The sequence below is a fragment of the Polypterus senegalus genome, chromosome 1 (assembly GCF_016835505.1).
Source record: "Polypterus senegalus isolate Bchr_013 chromosome 1, ASM1683550v1, whole genome shotgun sequence".
In the NCBI taxonomy this organism is placed as follows: domain Eukaryota; kingdom Metazoa; phylum Chordata; class Cladistia; order Polypteriformes; family Polypteridae; genus Polypterus; species Polypterus senegalus.
In genome coordinates this window covers 330,925,338-330,939,447 of record NC_053154.1, presented here as the reverse complement: position 1 = coordinate 330,939,447, position 14,110 = coordinate 330,925,338, and the positions used below count along the sequence as shown (strand labels likewise).

At 53.8% G+C, this 14,110-nt stretch overlaps 1 protein-coding gene across 1 annotated transcript; it reads left to right on the top strand.

The window, feature by feature from the left end:
- Positions 1-1,986: 1,986 nt before the first annotated feature.
- Positions 1,987-9,940, top strand: drd4a (dopamine receptor D4a). Its single transcript, XM_039742575.1, has 4 exons — positions 1,987-2,267; positions 4,984-5,096; positions 7,131-7,612; positions 9,741-9,940. The coding sequence occupies exons 1-4, from the start codon at positions 2,013-2,015 to the stop codon at positions 9,938-9,940; spliced, it is 1,050 nt and encodes a 349-aa protein (XP_039598509.1). The 5' UTR covers positions 1,987-2,012.
- Positions 9,941-14,110: the final 4,170 nt, after the last annotated feature.

The following is a 14,110-nucleotide window of genomic DNA, read 5'->3' as shown; positions in this document are numbered from 1 at the left end:
TTTCAAAGACCAAAATAAGAACAACAACGAGGGTCCCGCACAGACCACCATGTCTCAGCCTGCCTGGCCTTCTTAGGTCCCCTCTGCTCATCGTTTTGGCTGGCAGTACGTATTAAGTCATTTCGTTAGGTGCTGGTATCTTCTGTCTGTTTTGTGGGTGGCTCCCCAAGAGGCGGGGCCACCTGCCCATCACCACTGGGGACCGCCCTCAGGCCTATAAATGAGGGGTCACTGCTGAGCGTACCCGCCCAACCAATAGGACAAACTAAATGGACATGACAGCGACATTTGAACCCCTGGCAGAAACACAACACCGACAAGCCCACCCGACTGAAATGAGCTCCGGGGGCGCAGTCGGCCAATACAAGCCATTTTAGAAGACGATGCCCATGTGTTGGTGTTATTATTATTTATTTATTTAACTTGATTTTATCTCACTGGCTTTTGTTCTTGATGTTGATGCCATAAAGAAACAACGGGCATCAACAAGTAACACCCCACATTCTGAAGATATTTAAATATTGACGAAAGCTCACCTTGAATTTTCAAACTTTGTAGTAGGTTACAAAGCTCAATTAAGGGGCAATGCCATCCTGCGTACATGGGTAAAGTTAGAAGAAGCCTTGAATTTGGGGGGGTTTACAGGGGGGTACAGGATTGAGGGCCACCTTAATAGCATCATAGGCTCCCGGGCAAAGTAGTGCACTGGGCATACATATAGGCATCAGAAACATCGTGAACCCCCGGCCAGTGCCCATTGTGCCCTTACATTAAGACGGCCCTGCTGAGAGTTGCTTTGGTCAGGGTGGAGGGAGGGCCCAATACAATAACCTTTCATGAGACCCCAAATGTCTAGCAGCCCCTCACTGGGTCTGTGTTTTATGCTGTAATCCCAACCTGGTGGCAGGTGGACCTTCTGGTATCTCCATGCCATCCTTTGTCATCCCTTTTATTGTTGTCACTGTGCCCCACACTGAGTGGCCCTCCAGTCCTAGGTGGGTCTCAGCCTTAGGTAGATGGACTCTGCTACATGTGCCAAGTATTGTGAATTCTGAATGGTGTGTGACAATGTGACATTAGTGGTGACACAATACGTCTTGCCCCCTTTTCGCCCCCCTCAGTGGCAGTTCTCTGTTGGTTTCTGCAGGTTGTCCTGCTCCTTGGTTTCTTCTTTGGATTTTTGTTTCCACAGCCGGCACACGCCGTTTAAACTCGGGGGTGTCTTTGTGTCACTTGTCATTTGTAGCTACCTGTCAACTTGTCGCAGCGCTCTGAGCCTGCAGTCAGTGAAAGGCGCTATATAAAGATAGCCTGAGTTGAACTGACGTCAGCGGAAGTGACGCGACAGAGTGGCCTGGCATGACAGCCACTAAATGGCGTCCCCTGGGTGAACGGGCCTCTCTTCCAGGGTGGGGTCCCCAGTCCTTGAATCAAGCGGATCTCGCTCGCTCGCTCGCTCCTTGCCGACGATTCATTCCAAGCGCTGAAAGTCCGATTGGCAGGCTAATGGAGACGCGGCGGCGCCGACTCCGTCCTGCCTCCCACTCCTTAGGCGACCCGCTGGCGTTAATCGGCTTTGTCCCGTCACCCGAGAGCGGGCGCTCAGCTCCTCACTTGCGCTCTCCGCTTCTCTTCACGCGTGAGCCGCCGCTCCTCTCCGCTCATTTCCTTCCCTTCGGCTCTCCGTGCAAGCGCGCCTGTGGCGGTGGCGGCGGCAGCGGCGGCGAGGCGAAGAACCGCGTCTTCCTGTCCTCGCCCCCCGTCCCGGCCGGAGCGCCGCCAGAGACTCGGATTAGCGGTCTGCATGACAGGTGACACCGAGCAGCTCTGTCCACTGGCCGTGGTGCTGAAGCAGCGCTCGTCACGTCCACAACGCCGGCTGAGCCCCCAGAAGAGCGCCGGGGGACGACGCGCCCATGCAGTGCCGGATAGGCGGCCGCCCGAGGAGCTTCCATGAGAGTCGATCTGAAGGAATCCGAGGGGGACTGTAGCTGCGGGGGCTTCGGGGGGCCATGCAGAGTGAGCTCAACTCCAGCGGCGATCCGGGGCGCCTGTCGCCGCCGCCACCGCAACTTCAACACAACATCCCGGCGCTGGTGCTCGGAGTCCTCCTCATCATCTTCATCATCTGCGGCAATCTGCTGGTGTGCCTGAGCGTCTGCACGGAGAAAGCGCTGAAAACGACCACCAACTACTTCATCGTCAGCCTGGCCGTGGCCGACCTGCTGCTGGCCGTCCTGGTCCTGCCGCTCTACGTCTACTCGGAGGTGAGACAGAGAAGTGCGGGGGGCTAGTCGAGCGGTTATAGAAGTGGGAGAGCCGCTTGGGGGCTGAGGAATTAGGACGAGTGTGCCTGTATAGCGCCTTTCACAAAGAGCCCACCAGCACGGTCTTTAGTCGCGATGGACGAATGCTTTTATTTCTGTTTAAATCACGGCGGGACGGGTGGCCCCCTTCACTTCACTCGGGAGCACGTGACATGTGCAAGTGACAGGGGATCGGGCTTTCATGAGGGGTCTTTATAGCGACGGGGACAGTTGAGACCCCCGACGTCTGACCGGCCGGGACTGTCCTCTCCTTCGTCAAAGGGACTGTGGGGCACACTGCGTTTATTTCTTTTCTTTTCGAGCCGAACTGAAAGACACGTCAGACCAGAACTGACACTGGGGGTCTTCTGGACCTGCAGCTCGCTAACCCTAACCCTGACCTGCACGTGCGGACCTCCTAATTCAGTCGGCGCACAAGCCCGGGCTCCTAAAACCCCCGGTAAGGGGTCTTCCTTGACGTCCGAGGGGAGCTAACTGGGGGAGGGGGGGTTAATGAGGTGAGTGACGTGACGTCATCTCATTTGGCTTGCGAGTTACTCTCAAGGGTTTATAGCGCCTTTCACGGCGCACCGTCCCAGAATGCACCGCCTTAAGTCAGAGGCTCGGTCCCTGCACTGGCGGTTTGTCGCTCAGCCGGCCACTTGTCACCCTCGGTGTTATTTCGCATTTAGAGAAGTGCGCCTGCGCCAGCTTTACACTTGCAGGACGTCGAAACTTCTTTGTTGTTTTATTTTCGTTATCTTTAAAGCTTTAAGTATCTTTAAGTTTTGTTGTTTTTTTAATTCCACTTTTTCTTTGGAGTTTGCTTTGGTTTGAATCTCAGAATGCCTTCATGTGGCGTACCACCCTGGTTTGGTTCCTGTCCTGCCCCCCAGTGTTCCTTGAATGGGCTAGCAAGAGGACAATGAGGGGGGTGAGGGTGACAAACACAAGTGCCACCGCCATTATGTCCCTTTCCTCCTCTAAGCCATCAGAATGACCCAAAGCAGGCAGAGCCCAGTTAGTTCTCAAACTCAAGGTGTGAATCCTGTTCAGGGCGCTATATACGGTATAAGCAGCGACCCAGAGGTGGCACACACTGAGTGGCAGATGGAGGCATCGCTGCCCTTGTCCCTCTGTGTTGTCATATGGCACCTGAGCCAGAAGGAGGCGCTTGAATTCCATTCTCAACGATACCTTCAATGGCTGCTTGCCAACGGACTCTCGATGTGTACACTCGTGCCCCCAGAGTTTCACCGTCTTTAATGATCTGAAGATGTGCGGTGGCACAAGGGACCTGGCGGTGTGCTGCTCTGCCACTTGCAGAGGACCTCAGAGACAGGCAGCACATAGTCTTTAAACAGTGCCTTCTAATGTCACCAGAGCAGATGGCCACACCTGACTGGCAGTCAGCCACATGCCAATTGAGTGGGTGCAGTCAGGAGTGCAGGATGGTATGGGGGTGTCCAGGCCAGGTGCCCACAGACTCCTCACTGATGGCCACATTCTGAATGTCCCTTCATTCTTTTCATCCTACTGCTTTGGTCACCACACGTGCCAACACTGTGCCAGGCCCTCTGGCCTAGTGGTTATGGTGTTGGCATTCTCCAGACAGATGCCAGCTCATCTAATCGTCAATCAGTTGGAGCAGATGGCACATAGCACTGAGCTCTCCATCTTGAGGAATTGGTGGCATATTCCCTACATGATGTGGCACTACAGGCTTTAGGACATTTGAAGGGCCAGTGGGTCACAATGACATGCTTTAGACACTTAGTGACACCTTAAAAATAAAAGTGAATTAAACATCAGGAGGACGAGGAGGATGAGGAGGACGAGCACCCGTCACAGGGCTGGGGACACATTTGAAAAGGCCAGCCGTGTTGAGCTCATTTAATGAAGAGAGCGACTCTCGGCTTTGGTTTGTTGTTGTCTGCCCTCTCGCTCAGAACAGGACGTCATGTTGTGTGACCTTAAACATGACAGGGCTGTCCAGATGACTCTTTATTTATTTATTTATCTATTGATTAATTTATTTATTTCTATCTATGTGAATTTTCTCTGCTTTACTGTTTACTAACTGGATGGTTCAATCAGTCTTTAGTCTATATAGCGCCTTTCACAGTGAGTACAGTCGCTGGGGTCATTACCAAGGTGGTGGAAGAACACAACATAAAATCAATGAGATGCCACCTGATATAGCGCCTTTCATAGAGAAGCACAGAGAGCAGCTCAAGACAAAAAACTGAATTCAAACCGGCAAAATCCAGTTCAGGGACCTGGAGGACTAGAGCCACACCCAACCACCACGGGACACGCCCCCATTCAGAACAGAGTCAACGCCCAGTGGGTGGGGCCTGTAGTGTCCTGATAGTCAATCAGGTGAGCATGCCCTTGGAGGCGGGGCTATCTTTAACAAGCTCATTCGCTTCATCCATCTTTATAGCGCCTTCTGTAGTCCGCACCGCAGCTGGAGCAGGTGGCATCTGTGACAGAAACACATCAGGACAATCGAGAGAGTCACCCTGCGTTGGGTGACAGGAGGATGGCTCAGTCGGCAGCACAGCCTTTGAGGACATCCAGAGTGAAAGGCGCTATATAATGACAGATTAGCACTTAAAGCAGCACACTGTGTCATGAAAGGCGCTTTATCCTGCTGACGTGTCTTTCTTTTCAGTTCCAGGGTGGGCTGTGGACCCTAAGCACCGGCCTCTGTGACGCCCTGATGACCATGGATGTGATGCTGTGCACGGCCTCCATCTTCAACCTGTGTGCCATCAGTGTGGACCGGTGGGTATGGACCCCTTTAGTGGCCCCTCACACTCCCACATGTCACTTCTGGGGACAAAGACCCACCTTTCAGACTTTGTCCATTTGGTGGCACCGCAGGGTGACAGAAGTACAATATGGCATCTCTCCTCACCTCACAGAAACAGGCTGCCCTGCCATCTTCCTGTCATCTTTCTGTCATACACAACTTGACATCCTCCATCAAGGCAGTGCCACTCGTCGGCTGGCTTTCCGGCCATCATGGAGCACTTGTCACATTTTTAAAAGCACAGGTGACCCTTTTAAAAGCATCCCTGGAGTGAAGAGTAAAAAGGACACAAAGTGTAGGAAAAGGACGAGGACAAGTCAGCTTGTCACCATTGATTATGCGTAATAGGCGGGTGGCCAAGTAGCCAAAAACTTGGAGTGCCACCCAAAAAGACACAGCATGTCCACCATGTCCTCCTAGTGGTGTGACCTGACCCGAGGACACACACATCGTGCTAAGCGTAAGAATACATTGCAGGTGTGTGCTCATAAAGGCGCTATATAAGCAGAGGCTTGACATGATCAGCGCAACCCGGGGTCTCAGGCCCATCACTCCATTATCCAACCCACTATACCCGAACTACAGGGTCATGGAGGTCTGCTGGAGCCAAACCCCGGGCAGGGTGCCAGCCCATCACAGGGCACACACACACCCACACACACACACCAAGCACACACTAGGGACAATTTAGGACCACCGATGCATCAAACCTGCATGTCTTTGGACTGTGGGAGGAAATCCACGCAGACACGGGGAGGACAAGCAAACTCCACGCAGGGAGGACCCGGGAAGTGAACCCGGATGGGTCTCCTAACTGCGAGGCAGCAGCGCTACCCACTGCGCCACCGTGCCACCCTCCCAGTCTAGTGCCCTGCTCTACTCCAAGGCAGCTTCAATGTGACCCTCATTAAAGGGCATCTGTCACGCTGACCAGCACTTGGCACTGTGGAGCAGCACCACTGGCACCATTACCAGCACTGGGCAAGCTGAGAATACAAAAATCGAGATGAGACCCCCAGAAAACTCAGTAATGAAAACACATGAATTGAAAGTTGGTAGGGAGTTGGGTATTGATGGTGGCACAGTGGGCAGCACGTTGCTTCACAGCTTTTGGACCCGAGTTTCTACCTTGGCTAGCTTACCACTTTTTATCAGGTGGGCAGGAGCCTGCATTGCTCTGGATCAGATGCTGGCAATCTGTGTAGCGCCTTGGTGACAGGAGGGTGGCAGCTGACATGCTGGGTGACCTTTGGCTGTCCAACCGGAGGCCATTCATTAATTTCCAGCCTGCCATTTCCACTAATAATTCCAGACTCTTCCAGCACTTTCCTGTCCGTGCCACACTGAAAGCCTCCGGCCGGTCAGCGTCTTTGGCCTTCAAGTGGGCGCCTTTGCCCGCGAGGAGGTTAAGCAGACGATTAGCCACAAATCGTCCCTAATCTGCTAATCCTGTTTCCCCACCGCACTCCATAACGTCACCGGGCTATTTTGACAGTAAAGCCGGGCTGAGGGGGCGGCGCCAATGCCAGTGTTTAGTCAGGTAAGCCCCGCCCCGTAAAGGCCACGCCCCTCTCCCCTGTCCTTGACTGATCCCTGTTAACATCACAGAGCCAAGACGTGTGACGCCAGTGGAAAGAAGGCAGGTCAGAACCGGAGCCGAGCGGTTTGGACTGGGAAGGAAAGGCGCTAGATAACAAAAAATAAAATGACAGCTTGGGCTTCAGTGTCACCTCGTGGCTTCAACTCTGACCAGTTCTCTACTCCATTTGACCAGGGGCTGTGGAGGCAATGGGGGCTGATTACATGCCACTGGAAACCACTAGGCGGCGCTCGTGCTGTACAGTCGGGTACCTGTGGCTTATCACATGGCCGAGAGTGGAGACGGTGCCACACAAACAGAATGAAAGCCAGCAGATGGCGCTAGTGCAGTAGGTGTGCAAACTGCTGCGCCACCCTGCATCGTTCACTCACTTTCACCCCGTCCCACTCTTTGTCTTCTTTTGCAGCTTCATCGCCGTCTCCGTCCCCCTCAACTACAACAGGAGGCACATCGACCTGCGGCAGATCGTCCTCATCTCCACCACCTGGCTCTTCGCGCTGGCCGTGGCGTCTCCCGTCATCTTCGGCATCAACGACGTCCCCCGCCGACGCCACACTGAATGCAAGCTGGAGGACGACAAGTACGTCGTCTACTCGTCGGTCTGCTCCTTCTTCATCCCCTGCCCCATCATGCTGCTCCTCTACTGCGGGATGTTCCGGGGTCTCAGGCAGTGGGAGGAGGCCCGCAAAGCCAAGCTCAGGAGCAGCATGGCCGCCTGCCGCAAGCCCCCGCCGGCCATCGAGAGGGGTGTGCAGCTGGAGGGGGGGGGTCCAGTGCACACGGTCTCCTTCCCGGAGCTCAAGTACGCCCAGCCGGGCTCGAGGAGGAAGAGGGCGAAAATCAACGGGCGCGAGAGGAAGGCCATGAGGGTGCTGCCAGTCGTCGTGGGTGAGTACCGCCGAGTGTTGGTGGGGTGTGTGAGCGTAGTGAGCGCTGCACTGGCACTGGGGTCAGCGGGTGTTCCACTCGGGCAGGGTGGGCGTGGGCTCCAGGGGGGGCCGGGGTGCCGAGCTTCACTGTCCACCCTGATATGGCGGCAAGCCCACCTGCTGGCCCCTCCAGTCCATCGCCATCTGGCATTCCCAGTCCATCTTAGCTCTTTGACTGCCCCAGAGTGGGCTTTCCACTGTGGACGTCCCACCACAAGGAGGGTGAGAGGAGTCCGTGGGGCCAGTCCGCCTGTGGACCCCTTTGACCGGGGTGAGCTATGTGGGGCCAGGGCCTACCAAATTGCCGTGAATGGCCACTGCTCATCACGCCATGAAAATGAGGCGCCTGGTGCCAGTGATGGACCACGTCCAGGGCCCGACGCCCGCTCATAAAGATAAATGCCCAAGCCCACTGACGCAGTCCTGCCACAGCGGTAGCCGTTATATCCGCCTACGGGTCAGCGATGTGCCAATGTGAGGCGCGTGTCTCTCCTGCATTAGGCTGCCATCACGCGCTGACCGCATGCCTCCCGGCTCCTCAAATCCGCTGATCCCGCTTCATTACAGGATTAGACGGCCCTTCACGGTCACTCAAGCGCTTAGCCGTCAGACGCCCATTTATGGCACCTTTGTGCTTTGTTCTCGGTGGGGCACAACATGGTGGGCACGGGCCTGCGTGTTGTTTTCTGACTTACTTTTTATCAAGTTATATAGCGCCTTTCACGAAGCATTCAGGGAGACATCACCACAACACCGGGCACAAGCCTGAAAGTGGATCTGGATGAGATGCCAATCCATTGCAGGGCACACAGGGCACAAAAACCCCAGCAGACACGAGGAGAACACACAAGTGTCACACAGTGGTGGGCACTGGATTTGAACCCGTGAGTCTGCATATAAATAAAGAGAAAGTGGGACAAGCGAGCCCCCCCACTAGTGACCTTCTAGTTTGGACTTTCTTGTCAGGGGGGCCTTTAATTATTATTAGGCGTTATTGATTGGCAGGAAGAGCCGAGTCCAGAAGTGTCACCTTATTCAAGTCTCGATGACATATAGCGCCTTTCAAAAAGCCACAGAGTCTACTAAAACAAACAAAAGAAGGACACACTGACCATCTGAGAAAGTGAGGACAAGCGGGTCACCCCTGGGCTTTCAGGACGTGCCCCCCAAGTGTCCAGTCTGGATGCCTGACAGCCCCCTGCCATTCATCTGACTGACTGACTGACCAGTGCTTCTCAGGCCGGCAACATGAACCACGAAAGAGCAAAAGGAGAGACCCTCCTGCTGGACAGTGGGGGGCCATAGGATGAACTGAAGTGACCCCCCACTACAGAAAGGAGTGGGCGCCCGCCTTTGGTTGAATGTGAAGGCACTCCTGGCACTGCCCTGCAGATCAAGGTGTCTCGTGGTTTCTTAAAGACCCTCCAGTACAGTCACCGCATGAGGCAGGAGTGCCAGGCATCCCACTTTGCTCAGGGTCTCACCGGACCGCCATTCAGTTTCCTCTCCCCTCTGTTTGATGCCCTTCACTCCACCACAGCTGGAATTTGAACCCTTGTCTTCAGATTTCCACACTACCTCAGGCCAGCGTAGACCACTCAGGTGGCCAGTTTGCCGTTGCCCTGTGCTGTGGTTGTGTGGCATCATTTAGCAGAACTCTCCAGCAGATGGCACTGCACAGATCCCTACCCTGATGCCCAAGTCAATTTCTAACTGAGTTTATTTCTATATAGCGCCCTTCCCTGATTGGCAGCTCGGGAAAATGCCATTACGTAACAAATTACTGAAACGAGTGCAACGCGGGGACCCAGGAAAACGCAACGTACACTCGGGCCACCAGAGGGCAGCAGATTAGAGGAGGTTTTCAGGGTCACCTGGGCCTCAAATGTGAGTCTGGACTGGGAGGTTAAGTGTCGGGTGACAGGCTGTGGTGACTAACAGGCCACCCCACAAGCAGGCCTCCCCAGGTGAACCCCCGGTGACGCGGAGCCCTGACCACCGCCTACAGGTGACCCAGTGACAATGCTGGCAGTGACGTGTGACCTCCCCTGTGCTCATCTCACCTGTGCTCCTCTCGTCTGTTGCAGGCGCCTTCCTCCTCTGCTGGACGCCCTTCTTCGTGGTGCACATCACCAGGGCACTCTGTGCCAGCTGCAGGATCTCGCCGCGCCTCGTCAGCATCGTCACCTGGCTGGGCTACGTCAACAGCGCCCTCAACCCCATCATCTACACCGTCTTCAACGCCGAGTTCAGGAACTTTTTCCGCAAAGTTCTGCACTGCTGTTAGCAAACGTGGAGACCCCAGTGTGAGAAACGAAAGGGCGCTTTGGTTCATTAAAAACGGCGGGACTGCTTACAAGATGGCCTCCCTTGGGGTCTTTGTGTCAGGCTCTGGGGGTCTGCGATGAACCCACAGGGCATGGAGTGCGTGAAGGTGAATGAGCGTGAGGGTGAAAGTGGGCAAAAGATGGGCAACAAGTGTGGCAATGAGCGTGAAGCAAGTGAAGGGGGCAGCATGAATGAGTGAAAGTGAAGAAGTGTGACAAAAGGGCTGAAAGTAAAGGGCACAAGTGACAAGGAGCGAGTGGAGGAGAACAGGAAGAATATGAAAATGAGCAAAAGTGAGTGACGATGAACAATGACAATGACAACGAGCAAGTGAGGGTACAACATGCAGCAGGAGATCAGCCTTCATGATGCTAACCGTCATCATCAGGGGGAATGGCGGGTGAAGAAGAACCAATGGGGACAGGGAGACAAGACAAGCGTGGACAGACGGGTGACTCTTTGGATTGGCACCTGAAAGGAGTCCTGGAGACCCTGCTGAGTTGTGTTGTGGTGCCCCCTAGTGTCACAGCAGCTGGAGTGCGTCGTCCTCTCACTGCCTTGTTTGGTGGTCAAATGCTTAGGGTCCAGCAGCAGACCCCCAGAGCTCCACCACACAGCCAATCACATTGCAGGTTTTTGTCATAAGATTTACATACCACAAACTCTGAGGCGGGTTTGGCTAATATGGGCGGCACTACAGGACACGCCCACTACAGGACACACCCACTTATTAAGAAAAGGGCATAAAAGACAGACACTAATGAGTGGGCGTGTCATGTGACATGATTGACGTGTATGCAAAAGACGAGCAGCGTCATCCGTGTGTACAATTTAATTGCCCCCCCCACCAACCACAGCCCCTGAAAGTGGTCCCCATAAGGGGCTCACAGGAGGTGCGCCTTCCCCGAGTGCCCCCAGTTATCCATCGGCCCACCTTCTGCACTTGTGTGGCTATGGCGGCACCCAAAATCCCAACCTGGAATGTTAATAAATGGCTTTTAAAATTCCAGCTTCTTTAACAAAGGCGTCCCCTGGAAACTGAAGGCCCCTTTTATCTTCACGCACACTCCTATGTTGGTGGACATGAATGTCACAATGTCACCACACACAATAACGTGACAATACGACACCAGGACAGGTTCAATTAGAGGACAGCAGAATGGATGTCACCTGCACCCTTATGTCACTCGCATACTGTTCCTTCAGCCAGATGCCAGTACTGCCAACGGCCTTTTATTGGCAGACCACCAAACAGCAATGCAGAGGGGACACTGGAATGTGACATCATTCTGAAATGAAATGCTTGATTCAATTCCATGGATTTCTTTATAGCGCCTTTCACTAACAAGACCAGGTGCCTCAAAGTGACTCGTCACTCCCACCCAGTGTAACGCACTCTAGGAGATGAGCGGATCACAAATGTGGCACAATGCAACCCCATTGGCATGAGGAGTTTGGCCAATCACTTTGTCGACATCTGCCCACCCAGCAGCCCTTGCCAGGCCTCACTTTAGCTAACTGGACATTCAGTTCAAACTTGTCTTCATCTCCCAGACTCTGGAATGTGCCAGCATAGCAGCAGTGGCACCTTCTCAAGTTCAAGGGGCATCCAAAAAGTGGTACACATAAACTCTGAGCAGGTCACTATGAGGCATGCGCCCCTGGACCTCAGCTGTTAGTTAGTGCCCACCAGCTTTGTTTCTGGTCCTACTGGCAGCTCTGCCACCAACGTCACCAAGTCTGTGTTGGGTTTGAGGAACCAGGCAAAGCAAAGTGGCAACATCTGCTGAGCGTCACTCAAGTGCATCACTTCAGCAACTGAATAGCAGACTGGCATGAAGGCTCAGAGGCGTGGAAGACAAAACGTAGGAGGCAGAAAGCAAAGACAACAACAAGAGAGAAGCGAGCAGGACCCGGGCTGGTGCCACCACCGATGACATCACAGGGGTGCAAACTACAGAAACGGGACGAGCCGCCAGCAGTTCGGGTTTCACTCGTCTTTTACATTCTCTGCTTTCATTTGTTCAACAGCTAAGAAGTGAAAAGGCCGCCTGTGGTGCCAACACTGCCAGCTTGTGCTTGATGAGCTGCCATTTGTGTGTATTCGATTCTCATCTTTGTGGGTACCTGAGGGTACCGCGGTGTAAATGGACGTGGAGGAGCAGCTGAGCGCTGCATGGAGTGTGAGGTGAACACGCAGGGAGAACATCGATGGCTGCGCCGTCTGCACGTCAGGACCAGTCAGCAGTACTCCGACGGTACAACGGGCACGTGATGCTTTAGTTCTGGGCTCTCGTTTCTAAAACTTTGTGCGCATTTCAGGGTTAAAAATAAGCAAACACCAAGAAAGAGGAAAACCGGATTTAGAAGACCCCATGGGCGCCCATCTCCACGCGGTTTACCTTCAGAAGCCACAATCGCCTTGTGAATGCCACTCATGCCCCGCCCAGTTCACACCATACACGGACTATGCTAATGAACCTCATGCATATGCGAGCAGGATACAGTAGACCTTCATTGGCTGGCAGAGGGTCGAGACCCCGTCACCTGCACTGCACAACTGAGCACACAAGAGTATGCGTGGCATTATAGCATTCTGGGGGTCCAGGAGAGGCGTAAGGTGCCAGCGTCTATGTGGTAGCCACTGTCTCCTGGCACACATGACGGCGGTTACAGTGACTAGTGAAGGGTCAGCCAGTGACATTACCAAAACATCAGCTGTCACACAGAGCACTGTCATGTCTTCCTGTGCCACCAAATAAACGAAGCCCGGGCTGCTGCAGGGCACAGAGTCCCAGCGTTTGTCAGCCACATCGTGTCATCACATGACCTGTGCGTTAATCGACTGTCACCGCTTACAGTTACCAAAAGCAGTGTCGTTCTTGCTAGGTGGCCTTATTGTGATACGAGTGCCATCGACGACTCTGATTACGTGAGGAGAACGGGACACGGCTGCGACTTTTTAAGTTGGCAAAAACTGGATGTGGTGCCTCGCCAGCTAGTGAATGGCTGCCAGCTCAGCGCACCCGATGGAGTGAAGAGTGGCTGAGATAGTCACTGAGAAGTGACAAGAGGTGTCCTATAACAAGTGACAGAGAAACAGAAAAGTCTTTCAGTGCTGAACCATAGCGTCGGCCGTCTTGAACGTGACATGCAGTGCAGTGTGTGTGTCACAGTCGCAACGTTTGTGACATTCTGGTGACGGCTCGCTGATCTGAATTGTCACACGTGTCACTCGTCACTTAGCCACTTTGGTGGCGTCATTTCTCAGCGTTTTCGATTCTCTGAATTGTTGTGGACGGGTGGCTCAAGTTGTAGTGCCACTTCAGTGTGACGTTGCGTGAGGACACCTTGGGCCACTTTGTGTGATTACGCAGGTTTATAAATGTCCACCTGCTGTGGGCTTGTGCCCTGTGGTGGCTGGGAATGGCTCCAGCAGACCCCCGTGACCTTGGATGGAGGGATGGATGGAAGGATAAACGTCTGCCACAAAACAGCAGCAACCTGAGATCTTTAAAAAAAACGTGAGCCACAGTCGGCCAGCGACTCTCCAGAGCACTCGGCGTCATTCTGACGTCACTTGGGTGGGACATTGGGGACTCTCCTTTGGGACACCACATGCCCGTTTAGGACCATTTAATGTAAAGCACAAGCAGCAAACACGGACATGAGGCCCCCGCTGACACATGTCACACCGTGTCACTCCTCCTGTCATTGCTGCTATTTATGAATGTGACCGACTGTTACCTAAATGTGGCACAAGCAAAATTTGCCAGCAAACTCTTTGATGAAGTAAAAGTCACAGTACGGTGACTTCAGGCCAGTTCACCGGGGGTCGATCACCATTCAGAAAGGCCCGAGACGTACACATGAGGTCAAAAGTGACCCAGTGTGACCCAGTGTGACAAAGTCAGTGGGCGCACCTCAATGTAATCTCTTTGTGTATTTCACTCATCCCTGCGTTTCACCCGACGAGGACATCAAAACTGTCACTTTTACTCGTCGGCGCTGAGAGGGCGGGCTCTGGCGAGGGCTCTCTTTTGATTGGATTACAGCAGACCCTTCAGGTGCAGCCAGCTGACACCAACTTCAGAGCGTCTTGAACAGAAGTCTCCGCGTCACCAGCGTT